Raw genomic sequence first — 24,925 nt, forward strand, 5'->3', positions numbered from 1 at the left:
AATCCACCACATGCCCGACTCCATCCGCCACACCATCAACCCAATCCAACCCCGTGTTCCATTCTCCTCCAATGCGATGGGACATCCTGCAGATTGACAAACAGACAGATAGACAGACAGCGGCATCACTGACATGACGGCAAAGCACGTGAGTAAGAAAGAGAATGATGGAGCCAAGGAACTGAATGCTAGAGACGTGAGTTCGTGATACGTGTTGATGCTAGGGATGAGGCGATACATGGACAGGTAGGTAAATAGGAAGAGAGATAGACAGATATTGGGGGGATAAAGATGATGTAATGGTGATAGTGAGGCAGAGAGAGAGATAGACAGAGGAAGGAGGAAGGAGGAGACAGGAAAACAAGCTCACCGCAAAGGCGAAAAGAGTCAAAAGATGAAACAGAAGAGGAGACAGGGGAAGAAGAACAAGAAAATACTGGGACCACAGAGCCCTCTACCTTACTGCCAAAGCAAGTACGTGCCTGCCTGCCTACCCGCCACACACGGCAATCAAACCCCCATCCACAACACCAGGCCCACAACCATACCCAACAACACACCGCCCCATCACCCACATTCAAACACGCCAACACACTCCCCAAACAGCCCTTACACCGCCCTCCCTACACAGCCCTCACCCCCGCCAAATCCCTGCGCCAATCCCACGTACTCAAAAAGCTGTCCGCAGCCTCAACGACGGCATCGACGTCGAGCTCTTCGTCATCCCCCAGTAGCGCGCCCGAGACTTGCTGCGCGTCCGGCAGCCGCGCCGCAAAGCCCGCGTGGCCAGACGCTGGAGCCAATGTGCTGCTGTCGGTGCGGCGACGCTTCTGGCGGCGCTTGCGCGGCGAAGAGGAAGGAGCGGAGAGTGGATGGTTGGAGGCCTGCGTGGCGGGTTGCGAGAAGTGGAAGGCTGTCGGCGGGGCAGTCGAAGATGGGGGGAGAGAAGAGGGTTGGATGCGGCGGCGGTGGTGGTGGTGGTAGAGGACTGGCGACACGGACGCCGACGCCGACGCCGACGGCGTGGGCTGTGAGGCAGACGGCTTGTTGATTGGCGTCCACGAGGGAGTTCCCTGACGCGTGAGCGAGTGGGCGCGCGACGGCGAGACGCCAGGCGTGCTGGCAAGCACCAAGTGGCTCTCGACGGGCGGGAACATGGTCGAGGGGTCGGCGAAGGTGGTGTCGCCGTCGGCATACGCGTTGGCAGCAGGTCTGCAGCTGGTGCTGGGAGTTGATTGATCTGGGCTGCCCGGCTGTGGGTTGAGCAGCGAGTGGATGATGCTGACGCGCTTGCGCGGCTTGGCCTTCTTGACGGTGCTGAAGGCGAAGGGAGATGCGGCATTGAAGAGATCTTGTGTGCTGACTGGTGGAGCAGCCGAGGCTGGTGGTTTTTGTGTCGATTTGGGGTCTCGATTGACCGTACGAAAGGGAGTTATAGGACTGAATGTTGGAAAGGGGCCAGTGGGAGGCGGTGTCGTGTTTTGGCTGCCTAGCATGGGTTCCATGAGGTTGTAAATATCGGACTTCTTTGCAGGAGAGACGAGCTGTTGCTGGAATGCTCGTTGGGCGGAGACGAGTGCGGCCTGTGTTGAAAAGTCCGGAGGTGGACTATCTTGGGTTAGATCGATGACAACAGGCCTGTCAGGAATAACCTCCTGGCTCAAGATGTCATGGGCCATGAGAATAGCTTCAGGCCCGCCTAGAGTAGTTCTCTGGAGCGGACTTTCATGAGCCACACCGTTGGCTTGAGGGCAGTCGGAGAGATGTTCTTGGGGTACGTTCTCGTGGGCCTCATCCGTGGTCTTGCGTCTGTGGGCGGTGTGCTTCTGGGGTAGAGTCTCGTGAGCCACGTCCGTGGTCTTGTGTCTGTCAGCGGTTTGCTCTGGGGGTAGAGACTTGTGAGCTATGTCCGGCCGGTGGGGGAGATTCTCTTTGGGCACATTATCAGGATCTGTATCATTCGCCATTGGTCTGTCGGGGAGATTCTCTTGAGGTGGAATCGTTTGAGCCACAGACTTTGCCTTGTGCTCATCATCGAATCCTTCCTGAGGAAGAGTCTCATGAGCCACGTGGTTGGCTTCCAGCCCATCTGAAAGATTCTTCCGAGTTAGACTCTTGTGAGCCCCGTCCATGGTCTTGTACCCATCAGCGATATCCTCCTGGGGTAGAGTCTCGTGAGAAACACCATTAGTCTTGGGGTCGGTAGGAATATTCTCCTGGGATTGATTGTCGTCGACCACACAATGGCCTTCAGGCTCTTTAAGGATACGCCTCCGAGGTAGACGCTCCTGACCGGCATCCGTGGCCTTGGGCTTGAGGGAAATGTACTCTTCCACGATTGGTTCAGACTTGGAAGGACTTTGCAGGCCTCGGTCTGACTGCGCCCGGTCATCTACTCGCAGTGGCGATGACCCAAACTTGACGGAGCGGGCGGTTGCTGCCCTCCGCTTCTCTCGCTTTGCTACAAAGACTCTTGGCTTTCCTTCGTCAGAGGGCTTTCGATAGACAAAGGGCGAATAGAGGACTGTCGGAGAGGCGTGCAGAGTGTGGTTTCTGTTCTTCTTGTCAATTTTTCGGCTAGGCTCGGATAGTCTGCGAACACCTTGAGGCCGACCGGGAGCTTCTTTTGGCGTCTCGCCATCGTATGGAACATTTTCCTGGCCCTCGGCGACTTTGATGACGTTGGTTTTGCGTGCTGGAGATGGGATCGTGAAAGCCACACTCCGAGAAGTGAGAGGAGCCCGCTCGCTCTTTGGTTCAGTAGGACCAGCGTCGTGACTTGCTTTCTTGCTTGGAGAGGCAGCACGTCTAGGAGATTCTTGGGTTTGATCCAACATTCTTACGTCCGACTCAATTTGGTCGTTGGAGTCTTCGACGTCAGGAATTCGTCGCACGGAATCCTCATCGACATTGGCTTGTAACGACGGCGGGATACCTGCCAATGTTGGTTGCGAGTTGGACCTGGCTTTGCCTGCGCCATCGGCCTCGTACAGGTCGAGGAGAGAGTCTGATGCAAATCCCCGGGTGTCCTTCTTCTTTTCCTTGAGATTCCAACACAGTTTTAGACCATTGGCCCCCAACACATGATTGACACTGGGATTCTTTTCAATTGAACGCGGGTGGGAGGGTTTGGAGGGCGTGTGGCTCTCCAAACCGTCGAGGCGATCTTCCAGCATCGAAATGTCGCCGTCGGCTACGGGCGATTCCGCACGTGGCTCCAACCGCCGCAACCACTCGCGGGTGGCTTCCTTGTTGTCAGAAGCTGCGGCGACTGCTGGAGTGACCTGACGAGGGGAAAGACTTGGAGTTCCATGGTCCGAGCAGTGCTTCTGCAACAATTTCTCCACCTTTTGCTTCGGAGCAGCCCGTCTCTGCGGTACCTCGTGTGATTTTCCCGTTGCCTTCTCCGCCACATTTGTAGATGTACAGTGTCGAAATGGACCTCGTAGGCGGGCACTCTGTATGCCGAGGGGATGGCCTTGAAGGTAGCGGCGGCTCAGATTTTCGACGCGTCGGCGCTTAGCATTGCGGTGGTCACCACGGAATTCGGCATCATCGACGACATCTCGGGTGAAGAAGAAGTCGGCGTCGGGGTCGGCGAGATGGGTGTGCAGGAAGAGGGCTGCCATTGAGGAGGATGGTAGAGGGACGGAGGCACAGAGGTTAGCAAGATGGCATGGTTTTTCTGGTGGTGCAAGGTGAATAAGCGGTGACTGGAGCGACGGAGGCCGGCACAGGCAGTGGTTTTGGCGCTTGGAGCAACGGGCACTACGCAACGAGCGGAGGCGTGCGAGGGCCAGACAGCGAGTCGGGAGACGCGTCGAGGACGAGCCAAGGCCGTGAGCCCAGCGGAAGGGCGCAGCGGGTCTTTTGTGGGCGGGCCGTGGTGGTGGAGGCGGGAGTCGTGGAGGATTTCTGGAGACGCGCACGTCGGGCCTTTGGCTGGTGTTGCGGGTTGCCGTGGCAACGATCCCGGTCTCTCTCCCGCTGTGGTTCCTGTCCATCTCGCCCGTCCGTGCCCGCCAGGTCCATCATCATAATACTACTCCACGGCTCGAGAACTAGCGACGCCACTTCTTCGCATCAGCCTGTCGTTCGGCCATCTCTCCTCTCACTCTCACTCCTCTCTCGTCGTGCGCGCGTCGCCCCTCCTCTCGCGCTTCACGCCGCCCTCCCTCCACCGTCGACCTCACCTCACCCACAGGCCGCCGCAGAGGCCATCATACGCCGCCAGCCTGTCGCGTCGTGGGATCGACAGGCCTGCAAATCGCGCCCAATTTCCAATTTCACGACAATGGCACAACCATGGCTGGACGACCTGTCCGAGGACTGGCTTCCTCAGCCCGCCTCTTCTCCTCCGTCGCGTCGCGACTCTTCGGCTGCAAAATCTTCCTTCGACTCGAACCCACCTTCATCCCGCAGCCGCATACCACGACTCAAGAGCTCTCCAGCTCCCGCAGCCTTGCACACGCCGAACACGGAGCCTGTCGCGAGGCAGTTGCCCGGCAAGCGCAAGAACGTCCTCGCCGAGCGCAGCAAGAGCGACAACAACATCCTAAACAACCACCCCGCAACCTCACCCGCGCGCCCCAATGAATCGAGGGTCCCGTCGCATCCGCGATCCATTTCAACCTCATCTGCCGACTCCGTAGTGCGAAACGGCACCGTCGAAATCAAGAGCGCCGCGCCCTTGCAGACCAAGCGACCACACGACACTCCCGAGTGGAAGCGCAGATTGATACACGGCAGGATGGGGTACGGTGACCAAAAGGACTTGTTTAGTCCTATGGGGCTGGAGAATATTTTTCAACAGCCGGCCCCTGCACCTTCATCGTCGCCCGACAGAAAAAAGGGCCGTCTCTCGATGCTCAAAGATAGCGTCGTCATGCCGTCCAGTCCCCCGCCATGGCCGTCCCAAATTTCTCAAAGCTCACCATCCAAGCCTTCATCCCGCGACTACGACGCGTTGGAAGAGGACTCTATGCAAAGCGTGGCGGAGAGGCCAGAGTCTGAGGATGGTTCAGTGGTCCAAACGAGGAACCCTCCAAAACTTCAGCCCATCCACGAGCACTCAAGCTTGTCCATGAAGGATCGGTCTCGTGTCACCAGCGGCCAGACTGAATTGACAGACGACAGCTTCAGCCCTGTATATATTTCTAGGCGCAACACCAAAGATGGAGGCATCGAATACCAGCCCCTGGACCTGTCCAAGTCTGAATTGGAGAGGGTTAAGAACCAATCCGAAAAGACCGATCCTGCTGCCTTCAACGAGAGCCTGAACAGCAACGGCAATACCGACATTTCGACCTTTTCAAAATTGCGATCAGAAACGCTCCCCGATGACCTTCCTACTGGCACCCCTGATCATCTCAACGTTGGACAGTTTGTAAATCTCAAACGTGGTGGGTTTTCTGCCGATGGCTCGTTTAGAGAACGTCCCCTCAGCCCTTCCCCGTTGAAAGGAGGGACTTCGGACCCCAACGATCCAGCTCGCCAAGAAGACTCGCAGGCGACTGTGCCTATGTTCGAAGGACCAGCCATGCATATTCGTCGTCAGATTCCTCGTTCTTCCAGCCCTCCACTGTCTCCGAAAACACCTGCACGGAGACAACCAAATTTGGACTCTGACAGGCCAAGATCCTCTGGAAGCCCTCTGAAGCTCTTCGGCGACCATGATACTTTCACGGCCAATCGGTTGTTTCGCAGAATGAGCCAGCTGGAAGATGCTTTGCCTACCACAGCAAATTCCAGCAGGCCTAGCAGCTCAGAGTCACCAGAAAAACGTCTCGAGGCATGGTTACCGTCGGTCGAGGAGGGATTCCACGAGTCGGATGACAACGAGGAACAATTCCGAACTTCAAACGGGAGCTACTTTGGTCGCGGCGAGCTGGACCACCACCGATTCCCAGAAGAGGAGTTTTCCTCTTCCCGCAACTCCACCTCTTACGATGATGACGTTGCTGCCTCTCGTCCCATTTTGCCCGAGTTCAAGTTCAACCTGATCGACGGCAACGTCCACCAGTCGAGCGTCAACAAGAGGAAGCTGTCGAGGCATACTGTCAAAAGTGGGGCGACTACCATGACAAACAAGAGTTCCATCAAGATTCCAAAATCACCCCGCCTGAGTCCCAACCAGCTGTTTCCTGCTCTCAGCTCAAGTCATTTGCCACCTGATTCTGAAGCGTCGGAGGGAAAGCGACCACCAACTTCTCCATTCAAGAATCCCCAGCCAAAGCGGCGACGCACTCTTCTCTCATCTGAGCTAGGTGATGCTGATTATTACTCGTACGACAAGCTTCAATTGGCCCTCGAGGATCCCCACGAAGATGCCCTGTCTTCGCAATACGCCCTGCGGCCCCGCAATCCAACGCCGAGCGAAAGCAGACTGGAGCAAGTCCAGCGTCAAGTCTTGAATGCAACCGATGCCTATCTGCACAACTCGCCAAAAGCTTTGCATGTCATTCAAGAGCATGTAGAGAGTCCGTCTTCCCGTCGTCTATCCGAGGAGAGGGAACACGAGCGAGCCATTGCTCGTGAGGTTGCCACATTCACCGTCAGAATGAATCAGCGCATGAGAGACGAAGACCGCAAGCGTTCCGTCACTACCCAGGACTTTTTGGACCAGGCTCGCTTGATCATGGACCACATCCGGACACGCGGACGTCCAAATAGTGCGCTGGAAAGCTTGGCCGAATCGGAGCAAAGTCCACTGCGAGAGAGGTCAACCTTTCTTCAAGTGCCAGAAAGCCCACTGTCATTCTCGCGACCTCCAAGCCGTGAAGGCCCAAAGGATGGATGGAGTAATCCCTCTGCTCCGAGGACTTCTGATGCTCGCGTCGTTAGCCACCTCAAAAAGTTCCAAGAGACTGATGGAGAAGACTTTATGATGGCAAGCTTTCGCTCGAACAATCTCAGGCACTATGAAGATCGCACTAGCGAAGAGAGTCGCTTCCATGACGGCCAATCTCCCGACATTCGCATCTTGACGAGGAATCTAACCATGCAAAGACGGCGAGACCGCAGTCACTCGGACGGCAGCCCACCTGGCACAAAGTCTTCCCAGTCGCCACGCTCCAGACGGTCAACTCTCGACTCATCCCTAGGAAGAACCAATGTCACCGGAATTTCTCGTCGTTCTGAAAATGTTGCCAATCTGGCTCCTGGGGCGGTCGCGCACCTCATTCCACAGGAACTGGCTGGCATGACTTTTGACCGCGAAAAGGGTATCTGGGTCAGGCGAAACGCAAAGAGCCAAAGGTCCAATCTTGACGTAAGCAACATTACCACTAGTGACGATGACCCTTTGAAGAACATTCCGGACCTGACGGTGGACGAGGTCAATGAGAAGCGCCAGGCCGAGTACCCACCGTCCATGTTTGAAGAAGCCAACGAGTTCCTCCAGAGCTACCGCGAAAAGGATGCCCCTTCTCGACAAGCAAGTGGAGAAAGACCGCAGACGAGAGAGGGAGCGGAGATTCCCGTTTCCGACACCAACAGCGCTAAGTCCAAATTCTCTGTCAATCTCTCATCGAGTGCTATGCAGCCCGATACCAGAGCCACTTCGGTGAGCGACAAGCACGGCCATGGCGGTTTGAAGCCAGTGGCTCGAGAGGAAACAATCCCCGAGGTCCCTTCGTCCATCAATCGGTCCTCCATCCACGAAAGTTTCCAAAAGGAGCTGAGGAAGCTGTCTGGAAAATCTTTTGATAGAAAAGGAGCAAGCTTTCGCCAAAAGTCTTTCGACGAAGACAAGACGATTGAGCTGCCGTACCTTGGCAACTACCAGACCGAGGACCAGGACGAAGCGACGCCTCTCAAGCGTGACTGGGCAACGCCACATCCGCGCTTCAACAACTTCCGCAGTGTCACCAAGGAGACCGTCACCGACCACAGCCCTACGCCTCCTCGGCAAACACATGCTGATCTGTCTTTAATCCACCGTGCTGAAATGTATTCTGAGCAAGGAAACAGCCCGTTGCGGTTCAGCGTCAGCATCACCAGACCCCTCAAGACGAGCGTCTCCAAACCTCATGGTTCGTCCGTCGGCTCCAATGCTGTCGGCCCGTATTCGCCCAAGGCTGGCACTGCATACACGACATTTTTGCTCTCAGAATTGCCCGAGTTCACGCTGAACCAGATTGATGAAAAGGAGCTTCCCAATCGTCTGGTCAAGAAGGTCGCCGCTGGCGAAAAGCAGGCTCTGTCGGTCCTCGAAGATAGATTTGCTCAAGGAACCCTGGAGCTGGTCAAGGCTTTGCAAGATGAGGCTCCAGAAGAGCTTTTCTGGGAAGATTTGAGGACCGTCGGCCTGCGGAATAAGGATCTGCCAACTCTGCACCGCCTCGACGAACTTTGCACCAAGGTTGAAAACCTGGACGTCAGCAACAACCACATTGCGCAGTTGACGGGTGCACCGCCGTCTATCCGCCGACTCAACATCCAAAATAACTGCGTAACCAGTCTGACTGGATGGGGCCATTTGGTAAATCTTCAATACTTGGACGTGTCAGGGAATGCCCTCGACAGTTTGATTGGCTTCAAGGGTCTCGTGCATCTTAGAGAAATTCAGGCGGATGGCAATCAAATTGAGGACCTCGACGGTGTCCTGGGTCTTGACGCACTGATCAAGCTGAGCGTCAAGAACAACAAGATTCGTCGTGTGGATCTCAGAGGATGTGCGCTCGATACTTTGGTGGAGTTAGATCTGGGCGGGAATGCGATCAAGAGTATCAGGGGGCTCGAAGAGTTGCCGTTCCTCGAGCGGCTAGGCCTGGGTAAGCTCCAAGAACATGCTTCAAGATTCAAACTGACTGCTCTAGATGACAACCAACTCGTCCAATTTCCGACGCACACTCTCACGGCCAAGGCGCATCGGCTGCGCAACCTGAGCTTGAACCGCAACCGCTTGATGACCCTCTCGCTCTCCCGATTCCCCTCTCTCGTATCCGTCTCGTGTGATTCGAACCACTTGCCGTCGATTCCCGAACTGAACACGCTGCGACACCTCCGAATCCTTTCTGCGCGTGACCAGCAGCCGACCAGTCCTTTCAACGCCAACGCCTTCTTCAGCAACCCTGACTTGAACGAGTTGTACCTCTCTGCGAACTCCATCTCGCATTTCACGCTACCTGCTGACGTCTCTCTCCTCAACTTGCACCGGCTGGAGCTCGCCAATTGTGGACTTGTCGCATTGCCCGAGCGCTTCGGTCTGTTGGCACCAAACGTGAGGATCCTCAACCTGAACGCCAACGCCATGCGGGATCTGCGGCCGCTGCTCAACATGAAGAAGCTGCGCAAGCTCGAAGTTGCTGGAAATCGCCTGCAGCGCCTTCGCCGCAACGTTCTCGTGCTCAGCAAGCTTGGCTCTTCGCTGAAGACGGTCGACATGCGCAACAACCCGTTCAACGTGGGGTTCTATGCGCAACCGTTGCTCGCCTCAACCCTCGCCGCCGCCTCTACGGCCGCGCTGGCACAAAGCAAAGTCAGAGCTTCCAAGGATAACGGCAGCGCCCTCCCCCGCCTACTCACTGCGCCGCCTCCAGCCAGCGCGCCTGGGTCCTTCACGTCGGCAGCTGGTGGCGGTGTCGCCTCGCCTACCTTTTCTCCCCTATCGTTCCCGTCCACTGTGACCTCGTCCTTTGTCTCGCACCCAGCCGACGACTCCGACGACGAGACTCCGACGCAGGCCGACGACGCCGACCCCTTCACTTCCTCCCAGCGCTTCTACGCCTCGCCGCACCCTGCCAACCTGCACAGTCTCCCACCGCAGCCCGCCGCGCTCGACGCAAACTACCGCGTCCGTCTGGACGCAGACACGGCGCTGCGGCGCCGCGTGTACGAGATGCTGGTCGCGCATGCGTGCGAGGGCGTCAAGAAGCTCGATGGGCTGTCGTTTGATCGCACGCGGGTGCTGGGCGCCGCATCCGGTAAAGGGGGCGGCAAGGCTCGCGCCGAGGACGACGGCGTGTGGGCCCGTTTGATCGAGGTTGGTGTTGTGCGGCGGAAGGAGAAGGGCAAGAATGTTGCTGGCACGAGTGCGAGTGCCGGTGGGCACGGCGCCCCTGCGGCTGCGGCTGCGGCTGGGACGAGCATGAGGAGCTTTGAGAGCGTGGATTGAGCTTGCTGCGTGTGGGGCGGGCGTCTTTTCGGTTCGTTTTCTTCCGCCCTTCGACTGGGTACTGTTTGGTTCTGTGTTTTGTTCCACTGGTGTTTGGATGGTTGGATGGTTGGTTGGCTAGGTGGGCGGGCCTGGGTGCATGGCGGCGTTTTCATCATCGTCAATTATGAGTTACATTACATTGTGGGCATGCATACATACATACGTACTGGTACTCATGCAGCAGACTTTTCTCTGTGTCTGTCTCTCTCTCTCAATCACTCTCTCGCTCTCTTCTGTGGCTGGCTGGCTGCTGGCCGGCAACGAAACTTCTCATCGTCAACAACCACAACAACTTCTTCCTCTTTCATTCGCCCTTCGCGTCCATAACTTGTCTTTGCTGGTGTTTCGGAAGGCGGGAGCAAGAGGCGGTTTTCGGCTGGCGAAGTGAGGGTGTTGGTGTTTATTTGGATTGGTTTGGCGGTTGTGGCGGCGTTATGATAGTGTTTTGACTGCGCTTTGGATTGCTCTTGGATTGTTGCTCTTGCGTTGCTCTTGGGTTGCGGGGAGTGATGTTGGTGATTGGTGTTGCTTGTTGCTGTGATGAATGCTTCTTGTTCGCTACAGCAGCAGCAGCAGCAGCAGAATGGAGGAGCCGTGAGGTCGGTGAGGTTGGTGAGTGGGTCGGTGGGCTTTGGGCTAGCTTGCTGTTTGGTGGGGTATTGCCGTGTGGACACGGCAGTGACGGATCTAAGTGAGTAGGTTAGTTGCTGTTTGGTAGATTCGTGTGTGGTAGGTCGTGCGGACCGTGATGGATGCTCCTTTCTCACGAGGAGAGCTGGTGTGAGGCAAGTGACGAATGCTCCCTGCTCACTACAGCAGCGTGAAAGAGAAGAGACAAGCGTAGGCCGTTGGCCTTCCGCGGCGCTTTGCTGTTTGGGGTATTGCTATGTGGTCTTCGAGTGAATGGCGAGTTGTCACTTCAGCGTCACTTCCCTCTGCTAACGCACAACGGTACCAAACGGGCTTAGAGCAGGCGCTCAGCGGTAGCCGAGCCCACAAACAGGCGCTGCGTGGGCGCTGCGTGGGCGGTGGGCGCGTGGGTATAAAAGGACCGCCCCCCAGCCCCCCCCGGATTTGACGAAGACGAGACACCGCACTTTTCTCCATCATCACGCCCTTGCCGCCCCATTTGCCCTTGCGCCCCATTGCCCTTTGCGCCCCACTCGTCTGCCATCATGGCCGGTCCCCCGCTCGCCCAGTGCACTTGCACCCCCTGCCACGTTTGCAAGTGTAAGTTTTTCACCTTCCTTTACCAGGTTCAGGTCACTGACCGTTCAAGTCGCCGCCGTTGACTCTGCCCTCGCCAGGGCCAAGGAGCGTGGCCGTCCATATTGGAGTCAGCGTTCTCTGGTCAGGGAAGCCGCATGCGCCCTCGACCATGTCGGCAAAAGCGGTCCTCGCCGCTTCTACACCAGTGAGTCAAAGCCGCGATGTCGTCCTCCACGCGTTGTTGTGAGACTTACAAGGGCAGGTGACATGACCGACGACCTCCAGCAGAGGGCTGGTTCGCCCGAGACCTCAGCGGCCTGGTTGGAACGATACCACCGTTTCCATGCGATGTTCAAGCAGCTCGCCGCTTGGGGATACCTTCAGCCTTCAAAACAGTAAACGGTACGTGATCTTGTGTGGATTAACTGTTGATGACTTTTGCTTACACTCCTTTCGCAGCCTTTCGAAACCGAGCTTCCCACAGTCACAGAACACCCATTGCGGTCCCCTTGGACGCGCAGAATCAGGCAAGTGAGTGACCTTGTGCTAGATCCTCTGTTGATGACTTTTGCTAACATTCTTTTCGCAGCTCTGCGATCTTGAGCTTTCTTTGCTGTCGGCCTCTTTCTCTACGCGTCTTCCTTAGGATGCACGGCCTGGCCTGCCGAGTACGCCTTCTTGCACTTAATCCCACCTCTTGACTTTTGCTTACATTCTTCCTTTCACAGTGTTTTTGCGCCTGCACCTTTTCGGTTTTCGTTTCAGTCTCGTTTTGGCGGCCAGACGTCCCTGGTATGTGGCCTTGCACTGAGTCCTCCCTCTTCAACTTTCGCTTACGTTCTGCCTTGCATAGCTTCTTGACGCACAAGAATCTGTCTTGAGTCAGTTCTGGGACGTCCGTCCTATGGCGGAGGCCTTCCTCTGTCTGCCTCGTATGTGGCCTCGCACTGAATCCTCTCTTCACGATTCCGCTGACAATTTCTCTTTCGTAGCCTTTTTGCCCTTCCGTCTGCCTGTTTTTTGAGTCATCCATAGCGGCCATCCTCGTGGTCTTAGCTTCATGACAATACATCTTCTCGCAGACAAAAACTCTAAACATCAGTTGTCAATTATGAATCTTCCTCCATCGTGATTTCAATCATCCGCATGCTTTGCGTAGTAGAATTGCGAAAGCTACAATCAATGGACATCTGCAAAGACAACCTGTTCAGCAAGGTCGACGGCCTTTGATGAGGGCTTTCAGTGTGCCAATTTTGTTGAGTTGTGAATGCCTTTCGCACACTAGCCGTATTAATGTCGTTTTCACTCCGGTTGCTTCTCTATGCAGGCGCAGGACGGCACCAAACAGGCTAGAGCGGGCGCTCAGTGGGAGCCGAGCCCACAAACAGGCGCTGCGTGGGCGGTGGGCGCGTGACTATAAAAGGACTGCCTCCCCCCCGAGTTGACGAAGACGAGACACCGCACCGTTCGCTCCATAACCACGCCCTTCCCGCCCCGTTCGCCCATCGCGCCCCATCAGTCATTATGTCCAGACTTGTCACAAATTCAGAATGGAATCAAGCCTTGCGCGAGGGCGCTTGCCGGCGCTCTTCGCCTCGTCGTGGCCCCCCGGCCTCGACGGAGAGCTGTAAGTCCCTGACCCCGCTTTCACTTGGTACCCAGATCACTGATCGTCAAAGTTGTCGATGTTGATCAGGCCCTGAGCAGGGCCAGAGACCGTGGCCGTCCCACCTGGAGCCAACGCTCACAGCTCCAGGAGGCGGCCCGGGCTTTGGACCTCATTGCCAGAGGCGGTCCCAAACGTTTCTTTTTCGGTGAGTCTAAGTCACGATCGTGTCCTGAACTTGTCGCAAAACTGACCATGGCAGCTGGTGTGATCGATGAGCTCCTCTTGCACGCACACAAGCCGGAGGTTTCAGCCGCCTTCCGTGAACGCTGCCGTCGCCTTTTCGCCATGTGGGCTGAGCTGGGAGCGTTGGGAAGACTGTCGCCCCACGGCGAGGAAGCAGTAAGTGACCTCAGCTTGGATTACCTGTTCATGACTCTTGCTTACACTCCTTTCGCAGCCTTTTCGCGCTTGAGAGTTCTCCATGAGCACAGTTTCTGCCGGGTATGCCGCAAGTTCAGTCGGGTATGTGACCTTTCACTGAATCCTCTCTCGACGACTTTTGCTAACAATCCCTCTTTCGTAGTGTCTTTCCCTTTCGGTCTCCTTTCGCGAAGAGTCAATGACAACAACCACCTCCCAGTGCTTGTTTCATAATACATCTTCTCACAATGAGAAATTCCAATACAAATTACCAATTATGAACTTCTCTTCTCCGTGATTTCAAACAACTGTATTTTTGAAGTGTTGAACGTAAGATCATAAATTGAATGGGTCGCCAGTACGACTGCCGTTCAGCAAGTTGAATGGCCTTCGATTGAGGCCCAGCAAATTGCAGTATATATTTCACACTGAATAGTTTGTGGATGGATTTGGCGCAGACTCGGCGCAAAGCGTCCTCAAAACATCGCCGCGCTTCGAAGGTTTCTTTCTATCGCGACCTTCCACATCATCGGAGGGGCGCTCCGCGACGAAACAGCCCTCGAGGATGAGCTCATCCGTGACGTGAGGCTCGTGTTGCAGACCGGGAAGATTCAACTGTGCATTTCCCTGTCAATCCAGCCTTTCTTCGACATGCATCATATTCTGCGACAAGACGCGCACCGCTCTTTCGACCGGACCCGGCTCGAGGCGCAAGGTCCGACGTCACCAAAACACCACACACAACCACAGCACCATCTCGACCAACCTCCGACTTCGTCACCATGGTGCTCAAACTCTCCGAATCGCGTAAGCCAAGAACCACCTCACGTTGCAGGGACCTCACCAGCTGACTGCCAAAGTGTACTGGGTTTCCTGGCTGCTCGATGTGGCGGAATCCCCAGAAAAGAGCGCCGAGAGGAAGTGCTCCCTCCTCCGAGCCGCCGCCGTGCGCCTCGACACAGTAAACGACCCTGAAGATACCACGGAGCGCCCGAGGCGCCAGTTCAGCAGCAAGTTGCGCCAGATTCCGCGGCGCGCTTCCAGGAGCTGACCGTGACAGTGAGCCTCGTCGACGAGCTTCGCGAGCGGGCTTCACGTCGAGCGACGCCTTGGGAATGGTGCCACTTCTTCAAGCGCATCGTTGCGATGTCTGAGGAGTCGGGCTTCTACGGCGAGGGCGATGGCGATGACCCCGAATAAAGTTGCGCAGGTACGTGGTCTTCGACGGATTCTCTGTTGCTGATTCTCGCTGACACTTTCGCCTTTTTGCAGCTCATCGGCGGCCTTTATCTGTTCACCTTACCTGGTTTTCCGCGTGGAACGAACACGTCGCGTTGCGCTGCGCCAGTGCCGGCGACTTTGCGCTGACGCCTTCATCTTCCCCAGCCCACCGACATGTAACACTTCCTTCGCTGGATTGGCCTACCTGGCATGGTACTTGTACGGGTACGTTGAGCTTTCCTGGCCCTGCTGCCATTGCCTTGTGCTGACACAGTCGTCTTTCAAGGTTGCCCCCGCACCAAGAACTTCGCCGGAACACACCTGTACCGCGCTAGACAGCTACAATGATCAATCGAACATCACGCTTCGTGCATCCTCCTGCGTCGTGCCTTTCATAATGCATCTTCTTCTTTAAATACAAACAACGGGGTGGGCAAGAGTATACTACGAATTGGTTTTGATTTCAAGCCGCGTACTCTTCTGCTTTTGTCCTGCATGCAGGGCAATTCCCTTGCTCACGGCCAAAATGAAGGCGTGTTGTGCAAGATTCGTAGTTAAAACAGTGTCCGAATTGAATGGGTTGGGGAAGCCTTCTGCTCTTCTTTGCAGGCCAAACAACCCCAGTGGTGTTAAGTGGCCTCAGAAAGGCCGTTTCGTGATGACTTCGGGCAAGCTCCGCGACAAAACAACGCTCAATTGACAAGAGAGGCGTAAGAGACGAGAGGCTCGCGTATATGGTAGAAGGAGGCGGTATGTGGAGCCTTGGCGAATCGCCTGCGGTCAAACTACACATTGCCTTCGGCTGCATTGTCGCTGTTAACTTCAATTCACTTTCTTCGCGCACCGCCTGCTGGCTCTGTATAAATATCTGCTTGGCGCCCTCCAGCCCTCATCACCAAACAAAACACTTCCTTCTCCACGACCAACCTCCATCACAACCCCAGATCATGGAGCAAGCAAACCTCTGTAAGCATCCAGCCGCCTCCTCTACCAACTACCCCACTGACAAACTACAAAAGACACCTTCATCGACTCTCTCCTGGTCACGGCAAGCGGCTGCCACCCGCTATCCGAAGGCCGTCGCGACCTCCTCCGCGACGTGGCCATCCGCCTCGACCCATACCCACGAGCAGGGCCGATGCTCTACGACCGTGAGTTTAAGGCCGCTCTAAAATAATTCCGCATGGTGCTGACTGGAAGCGCAGATGTTGTCGTCAACCATCTCTTGCACGTCGCCGCGCGCCCGGACGCTTCCAACGCGTGGCGCCTCCGCTACGACCGCCTCGTCGCCCTGGCAAGAGAGGTGTACGTCGTGGAGGCCTCCGTAAGCAACGTCCCTCAATACTTTTGGAGACCCTCACTGACTTTGGGATGTGTCACCAGCGCCAACGGATAAGGTAGCTTGAGCGGAGAGCTTGACCCTGCGGCGGAACACATTGGAGGGCGGCAGCTTGGGATATGGGGGGCACAGTTTTGGTCGGGCGGGATACTTGGGGCGTTTCGGTCAGGCATGAGGTTGGAGAGAATGGGTAGAGAGCTCCAATGTTGAATGCTCCCTGCGTCCTTCAGAACGGTTTCTCTTGTGAGATGGATAGGCATAATGGAGCTGCTGTCTGCCGACTTCGAGTCGTGATCTACAACGTGAGACTACGCCCTTTGAATGTTGAAACATGAGCGCGATGTCGAAAAACGAGGAAGTCAATGGTAGTGTGTCTGACCCAAGGATGCACCCTGACCCGATGGAAGACAGCAGAGGGCCTTGGCCGCTGGCATGCCCGCCCTCAATTCAACTGCTTTGGTGAAAGGAGTAGTCGCAGCGGGTGCCGAAAGATCTGAGGCTCGCAAGTTCTAGCCGCAGCAACGAATGACTGCTCCCTAAGCGCATCAGTGATAGCGGATGAATGCTTCCAAGGTGTCACTGTTACCTCGGACGACTGCTCCTTGGGCGCACTCGTGGCATTGTACGTATGTCCTGGCCGACTGTCGCAAGAATTCGGTGTCTCCGATCAGACAAATCTCAGGACGACATTCCCAAAGCCTCGCCCGTTTCCTGGGCGGCTCACCGCAGCTTGAATCATCGTCGATTGTGCCGAGCTCTACTCGACGTCTCTTCCTGCTAATGACTTGCCAGAAACAAACAGGTACTTGCTTATATAAACAACAGCGGAGATTGTGGTAGTGTCCAGCAAGATCGGGTGTCGGGTGTGCCTGTTCCGGCAAACGGGTCAAAAACGTCGGCCAGGGTACGCGCGCAAAGGCCGCGTCTCCTACGTCAAAGAAGAGGCTGTATTGACAAAGCGATGGGGCTCCGAAATAGATTCATGGAGAGGTAGTGCAATGGAGGCTCCGTTTCAGCAACACCAGCCGCTTGTCCATGCGCCGGTGGCGCCGCGGCTAGCGGCCAGCGGCGAGCGTCTTTGGTGGGGCGAGTGGATTGCCGCGTGCGAAAGCTGACTCGTACGAGAAAGGTTTGCCCCAGCAAGCATCTCCCAGAGCCCGTCCTAGTCCTTGGCTACGGTAACGCGATAGCCCGAGATATGTCGCAGCCCGCAATCGAAGGAAGCCAACGCTGATACGAGAACAGTCGATGGCAAACAGGGGAGCCACAAGTACGTCGCGCGTCGGGACCGCGCGACCTGACGAGCAACAGTCGTTCCAACATGCTCTTCCGAACAAAATGACAGCGTTGCACTTCAGGCATCGGTATCTGGAGTCGTTAGGTGAAGTCTTCGGAGGCATGAGAGAAACAAGATGGGGTTGGTTTAAAGTTTCGCTTACATCGGGCCGGGCCGTCTCCACAGGAGATGGTGGAACGCTCCTTCGCACGCCACACAAACAAACGAACGGTCAATGAGACATGCTATGCTAACGAGAAGGCTGGAAAATGGTGATTTTGCAAAGAGCTGGAACGTAGTTGTGGAATTCTTGCCCATTTCGTCCTTGATTCCCGGGGAAATCGACGATTGCTCCACAATGGCCCAGGCTGGCAAGATCTGGCGTCCGCGAAACCTCAGCCACATTCTCCAACTTCTGGGAGAATGATCAAGATCAAGATAAACAATCTCTTGGTGGCATTGCTTGATGGCACGCCGCGCAGTAGTTGTCCATCAGATCCAATTCAAGCAGAAAACGACGCTCCCTGACTGAGCCGCAGGTCCAACGTGAGCAAAGCTCACTCATTATCCGCAAGCGGAAGCGCCATGAGCTTCGCGATCGCTCTGCTCAGCGACCGGCTGTGGGCTGTGTTCAAAACGTAATCCATTTTGTCCGGGAAAAGACAAATTCTGATGGGAAATAGGATGAGCTGTCAGCTTTCTGGCTAAAACTCGATTGGGTTGTTGAACTTACGGGTAGAGTGTCGCATCGGTGGTTGTTTGAAAATGGGGCAAATGGATGGGCCTGACGGATGGCGGGGAAGTCAGAAGGTGGACGCTTGGGTGGTGTTGGTGGTAGATCTGGCGCCCGTACATTTTGTTGTGCGGCCAGCCACTTGAGGGCACCCGGACGCCTGGATCCAAGCCTGCTGCCCGGTAGAGGAAGGAGCACCATCAAGCGGCCCACAAACAATTTTTGGACCTTTTTGTGTACGACCCGCCACGTTTTTCCTGATCCACTGATCCTTGCACCCGCACTGCTCCACCACCATCCACCATTCACAACCCTCTACCATCCTACATTCAAGCTCTACGGAACACCTTTCCATCCCAAGTCTGGTCGGACGAGTATTCCATGGCGCCTGAGTATGATGCACCAGCTGGCCGCTCGCCGCCTTCCCACCAGCCAGCAGGTGAAAGGGAAAAGAGTCAGGTAAGCGTTCAGAATCAAAAAAACGGCACGGACTGACGACCTCTTCAGATCATGGAGGAAACGGTCCCTCACGTGAAGGGCTCGAGCAAATTCTCTACTCGGTCTCCATGCAACACCCCGTTCCGTCCAGGATCTCTGACGACGACGCACTCGTGCGACCCCGACGGCAATGCAAGTCCCAGGATGATTAGGATTGGCATCCGCTTACATGCTTCACAGAATGATGCGGATCCACCGCACTCGGAGAAAGACCCGAACAGCTCTGCCACCGAGGAGGAAAGCACCGCGGTCCAGATCATTGACGAGATCCCTCGCCCGGACATTACACCCATCCTCACCTGCAATCGATGCTCGAAGGCGGTAGACGGCAGCGCGAAGAACGACATGGCTTGGGAGTGCACCTCATGTTCATCCAACGGCGGGCACTACATCATTTGCTTGGAGTGCTTTCTTCATGAGCCAGTGTGTCTGTCGGCGTGTCACTCTTTGGCGTGTTGGTCGGTTTTCGAGGGCGGAGACCTTGCCGAGAGAGACACATACTTGGATAAGCCCAAGGTATGTCGTCGACCGATCATCGTTGAAACCCTTTGCAAATGCTGACGCGCGGTACCAAAGGACGTTGAGCTTTCTGTCCTGCCTGGCGAAATGAATCCATTCCGTTGGTCCACGACGCGCATTGATTTTCAGAAGGCGGTTAGAGTCATGCTCTACAAGGCCAAGAATATCAAGCCGGGCCTTGCCTCCGAAAAGTAAGACTTTCACATTGTGACCTCTCTACACGTACTGATTCGGAAGTAGCACCTACCGAGAGCCCATCTCTCGGCACGATGGCCGTGATGAACAGCCGAACGCGCAGCCCCCAGTCCAGCTGCCCCCCGTCAGCCTTGAGCCATTGGATGATTGGTCCCCGATGGACATTCCCTCATTTGTGCATGACAACCTCAGGTACTTGGGTGTGGGAAAGCCCACATTAGTGCAAGGCGAAATCTTCAAGTGAGTGCCGTCTGTCTTACACATTGGCACTTTAAACTGACAAAACAATCAAGAGTCGTCGCCCGGAAACAATACAACTCCCTCATTGCATCAGAATTCTCGTCGGGCAAGACCTTGGGAATCTGCGTGGCATCCATCAAATTTGCCAACAAGCTGGTCATGGATATGAAGTCCTCGATGCCTGAGGGCTGGGTTACTGAGCGCAAGGAGCCCAAAGTCGTTATACTTTGTCCTGTCCGCGAGCATGCCATGCAAACATTTGAGGCCTTGGACGCGTTGACGTACCGCGGCCCCATCAGTGTGGCAAGCGTCATCGGTGGGTACAGCAGGCGACACCAGGTTTCGCAATTGCGCCAGGGTTGTGATATCATCGTGGCCACACCCGGACGACTTCTAGACATCGCGAGCAATCCCAACGGGTTGTGGTATCGGCATCCGATCGTCGATGTCCCCTTTTTCGTTATGGACGAGGTCCAAGCGTTTCTTGACGATTCCTTTGCTCAACAGATGCAAGATCTCTGGAAAAGCAGTGAGTCGCCAAGCATACTGTTCTATTTGAGCAAACAACTGACGCGTATTAGAAATCCTAAGCGATAGCACCATGCTCAGCTTCTTTTCCAGCACCTTTAGCGAAGAGTTGGTCGACAAAGTCGCAGCAATTCGCAGGTTCCGTTTGCATGTGTCGACAATCCCTCGAGACCATGTTCCAAGTCAGATGCTGCGTATGGCCAACGTCTTCCTGCCCGTCGTCGACGAGCCGCACTTTGGCACTATCCGCCTCATTATCAGAGGCAGGCCGGGTGACACCAGACAGGGAAAGGTGATGATCTTCGCCAATACCCGCGCGCAGGTGGATCTACTTGGTAAAAGGCTCCAAGATGTCCATGGACTTGTTGTGCGCTCGGGTCAGCAAAGCCAGGAGAAGCGTGAGTGGGCCCTGCACGAAGCAGAGAATCGAACTGCCCGAGTAATCATCACGACGGACTCGTACGCAGTTGGCGTAAACATTCCCGACGTCTACTACGTCATCCACGCGTACCTCCCCTCTCGAGCGACTGGATCTGAGCTCGACTCGCCCATGATTCGGTATATTGAGCGCAATTGCCACGCTGGCCAATTCGGCAACTCGGCATACAGTCTAGCATTTTACACCAACAACGATTCCAAGTTGTTTCCGGAATTGGCCCGCCATCTTGTGCGGGTTCGTCAGAGCAGGGATGAAACCGCGGTGTATGAGAAGTTCAAGAGTGGCGAGATCGTTAAGCCAGATCAAAAGGAGGACGACACAACAACCGTCACCGACGCGAACAAGGCAACTTGATCTGGCTTGCCCTCTGAACACAAGGTCTTGGTGCACTTTTCGCTTTCAAACGTCTTGAAACGAGCTTTGAAATCCCTCAAGGTCCGGGACGATTGGTATATGCTTTGATATCCCTCAAAGTCATAATGGTTAAATGGCCTGCATGGTGCTGCAGGCTTTCATGAATTGGTTTTGCTGGTGGAACATCTTGGTCCATAGCATCAGTACGAGGAATCAAATCTTCTGATTCACTGCTCTTGTTAGTTAGTCCGGTTACTTCATCTCTTTGTGTCTACTTCCTTCAACCCAAACAAAAAGAAATGCCCTTGGTCGACAAGGGAGACATTCAGGAAGATAATGGTAAGCCTTGGGTACGGTATGTTTGTCATGAAGTGACAGCGCTGACTGAGGCAGAGTTCGTGGCAAGAGAGCTGATACAATACCACAGTAGGCGTCGAAAGAAATGAGACCTACCGGCAATATGAGTATGTCTAAGGAGCAATCATCCACTGCTCCAGCTGCACTTCAGGATGTTCAATTTGCTGCTGCAGCTGTGTGCAAGGAGCATTCATACACTGCTGTAGGTGCGCTTTGGAAGCAGTCGTTCGTTGCCGCAGCTGTGAGCAAGGACCATTCGTGCACTGCTGTAGGTGCGCCTGGGAAGCAGTCGTTCGTTGCCGCAGCCTCATTGTTTTCGACACTCACAGTGGTTCCGCCCCGTCGACCCGGACAAGCAACTTCGATCACAGTTTGGATTGGTGTTCGGCGTCCAGTTCCCCCGGGACACATCAATTGGTTGTACGCAATCAGCGAACAGCCTCTGCAGGACAGTCGAAGCCCTTTACAGACCTTGACCAACAGGGCTCTAACGTGCAATCATCAAGTTTTCGGACGCTATTTGGCCCGGCGGTACCTGAGGCACCTCTCGCCAGGTCTCGCCCAGCTACCGTTCAGCCAAGCGCCTACCAAGGCACAAAAGGCTAGTCACAGAAGAGTCGGGTAAGTCGATCAGCCTTTCGCTTCGTGCTGGAGCAACTACTCACTTTCGAATACAGCGGACACCGAGTCTCCAATCGATTTGACAGCTCTCCCTTCATCTCCAATGTCTCCTATTTCTCCGAGTCCCTGCCAATCACTCTGCCAACCACCGCATATAGAACTTGACGGTCGTTCTACTTCTCCGGGAGGCCCACGGGACAACGACAACATGTCCCTGGGCGACTTTGAACGCAAGTCGGATGGTGAAAACAATTGGGATGCAGCGTCGACGAGAGACTTGGCGGGATATGAACACCCATCCGACGACGAATCCACCACGAGGGACAAACCGTCAGACAGCGAAGACGACCTCTTCGTCCGGACGAGAAGATCCAAGAGTATTGCACCACCTGGCGAATTGAAGAGGCCCTTGCCTTTGTCCGATTGGGAAATTCAAGCCGCAGACGAAAGCGCCGCCATAGCGAGAAGCGCGAAAAGGCCGAAAATGGACCCACAGCCCGAATCTGGCTCGACAAAAGTTTGGCGCAAGAATCCAGCACATCCATACGCAGCGGAATCACAAGAAATTCTTGCCTGGACGTCGACCGAGCATCCGAACGGCAAGAGAGATTGGAGCATCATCGACGGACCCAACAGTCTCATACCTCGACGGATCATGAAAGCGAAAGAACCCACGAGGAAGACTTGCCGGGATAAGCAGATCCAGCAGTTCGACGAAACCGAGTTTATGATCGAGCTGCAGGCTAATGCAATGCTCCACTTGAAGATATTCTTCCCGGATCTGAAAGCGTGGGACATTTTGGAAGGCGAGTCCAATTTTCGAGGCCAATCCGGACCTGTTCGGCGACACCCCCCGGGGCCGTTTATCACTCCATTGTTTGTACATGGAGGGAGATCTGGACGATAGCATCCCCACGAGTAAGGAATATTCGAGATATACGTATCCGGTCACATGGTTTTGCGAACGCCACGAGCGAGCCGAACACATGGACTTTAACTTGGGTACCGCGTTTCTCATGGGCTGTGGCTTGTTTTCGCGGGATCAGCATGCTGCTACCGTTGCGCATGAAGCCGGCATCATTGTACGCGGCCACTTTTGCGGCCCAGCAACAACCAGCGTGTTGTGATTGGCGGATGGGTGCATGTGTCTGGCAAGGCCAGGTAAGCCTGCCCCGTGACCTGATAAGCAAAGTTGTGTGGCTCGCTGAGCGTGGGGCGCTTTTTTGCATCTCGCTTTTTGCATATGGAAGGCAGACCAGCAGACGAATGCTGCTTGGGACTACGCTACCACCGCGCACGAACGCTCCCTGGTATCATAGCTCAGGCAACCACATAGACCACCGCTCTTCAGCACGACAGTTGCTTCCCGAGAGCCCAAGCGCGTCTCGATAATTATTTCGCCGCGATATTACAAACATTCGGTAGGATGGCAGCGCTGGCTAGGGTCGACGAGCTCACCGACTCCTATCGTCCCAAAAGTCAGAAGACTAAAATGTCGTGCATCGCCCGTCCGTTCTCCACGAATCCTTCCGTTCCATCCATCCACCCGCCAATCCAACGGACAGTCGCGAAACAGTGGCCAACAGCATCACAAAGAGAAGGACCAGCCGATCATTGCGGCGGCGATTTGACAGGTAGCCCGGCGACGCGTCAGCGCTGTGTCTCTTGTCATCGTGAGACGCGGCTAGCCGGTGCGGAGGGGAAGTGAGAGGGAGGGCAAGTCGAGCCGCGGAGGCGAAGTTAGGGGAGGCGGGGAAAGGAAAGAGAAGTGATGGGGACGCGGACGGCGTGAGTCGGCATTGTGCGCGTCGTGCCGTGAAAGAGCTGGCTGCGCAGAGAAAAACAACCGAACGACCTTCAGATCAGGGGTCAGGGGGCCAGCACGCGCAGCGCCCCCTCTCCCTCGCCCCCACCCCCATCCCACAGCTCGGCTCGCCCCGCCCACCCTTTTGGCCTTTCAGCGCTAAACTCCCTCCCTTCCTTCTCTTGGCTTTACCATCCGTCGCGACGCCCGTCCCGCCCATCATGCGTTATGCGTTTGACGCCGCGCTTTATGCGTTTGACCAGCGCTTCTTCATGCGTTTGACGCGGGTTTCGCCCGCTGTCGCTTTCGCCGCCGCCACTGCCAAGGCTGCGCTTTTTCTTTCCTTTGCTTTCTTTTCTTCTTCCGTTGCTGTCCTGTGATTTGTGCGCGCTGGCTTTGCGGGGGTTGGCGTTGTTGCGGTGCTGCGGACGCGCATACGCAACAATTAAAGAAAGAAAACCGCGCTGCTTCTGCCCACTCTCCTCCGCTCTGCTCTGCTCAGATCTGCGCCCGTCGGATTTGCGGACATAGCGAGCAGGCAAGCGCACCGCAGGCAAGAGACGATGGGGATGGTGGGATGCGTGTGGCCAAGGACGCCGTTCGCACGAGCTCTCGAGCGGGCGTGAGAAGACAGCATGGAGGGTGCAAGGTCAACCAACGGCCGAGGACCAGCTGAGTTCGACAGCTAGCTGCCTGGTAGGTAGCCTGGGGCCTTGGCAGAGAGCTCGGTGCGCTGCCGCGGTTGGGTATGGTGAGTAAATGCCGGCAAGTGTTTTGGTTCTGCGGACGACTGGATGAATCTGGACGGAAACAGAGATGAAGGAAGATAAAGCTTGTGGGCAGGGACGATGCGACGATGTTCATCAGGCAACCGAAGGCGAACGAAGGGAAAGCGGTGGTGCTGCGCGCTAGAACTGCGAACAGCAAACAGCGCGCGACGCGCGAGAGCTGTTCAATCACGCAAGGTATGAAGGCGCTGCTGCAGCGTAGGTAGGTAGGTACATTCAAACTGCACGCACGTACTGTACCTGCAGAACCACACCATCACCACCGCACCACCACCACCACGACCACCACGGCCGCCACCACCCAAACCCACAAACCCTCCATCCGATCCAACCAACAGCCGCACCAGCGATCGATTGGAACGACTTCGATTCGATGCGCTGGGCCGACCGACCGCTCTCCGCACGCCACTTCCCTGCTCGCATCACCCGCGGGCGGGCGGGCGGGCATCTCCAGTACTGTACACACTCTGGCTGAGGAACAGCCGACGGACGGAGGACGGACCGACTGCCGCGTATGCGTGCGCCCGCCCGAAAGTACATGTAGGGAAGGGAGGAGAGAAAGCATATATGACGGCACTGTAACGCCGGCCCGTCAGGGTCAGTTCAGCGCGTGGCT

The 24,925-nt window shown here is 55.8% G+C and overlaps 5 protein-coding genes across 5 annotated transcripts; 4 read left to right on the forward strand and 1 right to left on the reverse strand.

The window, feature by feature from the left end:
• Window positions 1-605: 605 nt before the first annotated feature.
• J3D65DRAFT_626249 (uncharacterized protein) lies at window positions 606-3,900 on the reverse strand. The gene has a single exon (XM_066800419.1). The coding sequence runs from the start codon at window positions 3,627-3,629 to the stop codon at window positions 624-626; it is 3,006 nt and encodes a 1,001-aa protein (XP_066654205.1). The 5' UTR covers window positions 3,630-3,900; the 3' UTR covers window positions 606-623.
• Window positions 3,901-4,034: 134 nt separating this feature from the next.
• Window positions 4,035-10,375, forward strand: J3D65DRAFT_626252 (uncharacterized protein). Its single transcript, XM_066800420.1, has 2 exons — window positions 4,035-8,774; window positions 8,820-10,375. Exons 1-2 carry the CDS (start codon window positions 4,295-4,297, stop codon window positions 10,115-10,117), a joined length of 5,778 nt encoding a protein of 1,925 aa, XP_066654206.1. The 5' UTR covers window positions 4,035-4,294; the 3' UTR covers window positions 10,118-10,375.
• A 959-nt stretch (window positions 10,376-11,334) lies between these two features.
• J3D65DRAFT_668272 (uncharacterized protein) lies at window positions 11,335-11,767 on the forward strand (the record flags this gene model as incomplete). Its single annotated transcript, XM_066803104.1, has 3 exons — window positions 11,335-11,389; window positions 11,439-11,573; window positions 11,631-11,767. 3 exons carry the CDS (start codon window positions 11,335-11,337, stop codon window positions 11,765-11,767), a joined length of 327 nt encoding a protein of 108 aa, XP_066654207.1.
• A 6,580-nt stretch (window positions 11,768-18,347) lies between these two features.
• J3D65DRAFT_697466 (P-loop containing nucleoside triphosphate hydrolase protein) lies at window positions 18,348-20,739 on the forward strand (the record flags this gene model as incomplete). The annotated part of the gene is made up of 6 exons (XM_066804046.1): window positions 18,348-18,425; window positions 18,474-18,980; window positions 19,041-19,174; window positions 19,224-19,418; window positions 19,472-19,947; window positions 20,000-20,739. The coding sequence occupies 6 exons, from the start codon at window positions 18,348-18,350 to the stop codon at window positions 20,737-20,739; spliced, it is 2,130 nt and encodes a 709-aa protein (XP_066654208.1).
• A 299-nt stretch (window positions 20,740-21,038) lies between these two features.
• Window positions 21,039-22,702, forward strand: J3D65DRAFT_697468 (uncharacterized protein; the record flags this gene model as incomplete). The annotated part of the gene is given in 6 exon segments (XM_066804047.1): window positions 21,039-21,089; window positions 21,170-21,364; window positions 21,426-21,516; window positions 21,536-21,627; window positions 21,651-21,717; window positions 21,774-22,702. The coding sequence occupies 6 exon segments, from the start codon at window positions 21,039-21,041 to the stop codon at window positions 22,622-22,624; spliced, it is 1,347 nt and encodes a 448-aa protein (XP_066654209.1). The 3' UTR covers window positions 22,625-22,702.
• Window positions 22,703-24,925: the final 2,223 nt, after the last annotated feature.

The sequence above is a fragment of the Phyllosticta citribraziliensis genome (assembly GCF_038025025.1).
Source record: "Phyllosticta citribraziliensis strain CPC 17464 chromosome Unknown J3D65scaffold_7, whole genome shotgun sequence".
NCBI classification, from domain to species: Eukaryota; Fungi; Ascomycota; class Dothideomycetes; order Botryosphaeriales; family Phyllostictaceae; genus Phyllosticta; species Phyllosticta citribraziliensis.

Coding starts and splice junctions, on each gene's coding strand:
- J3D65DRAFT_626249 (XM_066800419.1), bottom strand. CDS start 3,629: ATGGCAGCCCTCTTCCTGCACACCCATCTCGCCGACCCCGACGCCGAC.
- J3D65DRAFT_626252 (XM_066800420.1), top strand. CDS start 4,295: ATGGCACAACCATGGCTGGACGACCTGTCCGAGGACTGGCTTCCTCAG. Junction 8,775..8,819: donor CCTCGAGCGGCTAGGCCTGG/GTAAGCTCCAAG, acceptor TGACTGCTCTAG/ATGACAACCAACTCGTCCAA.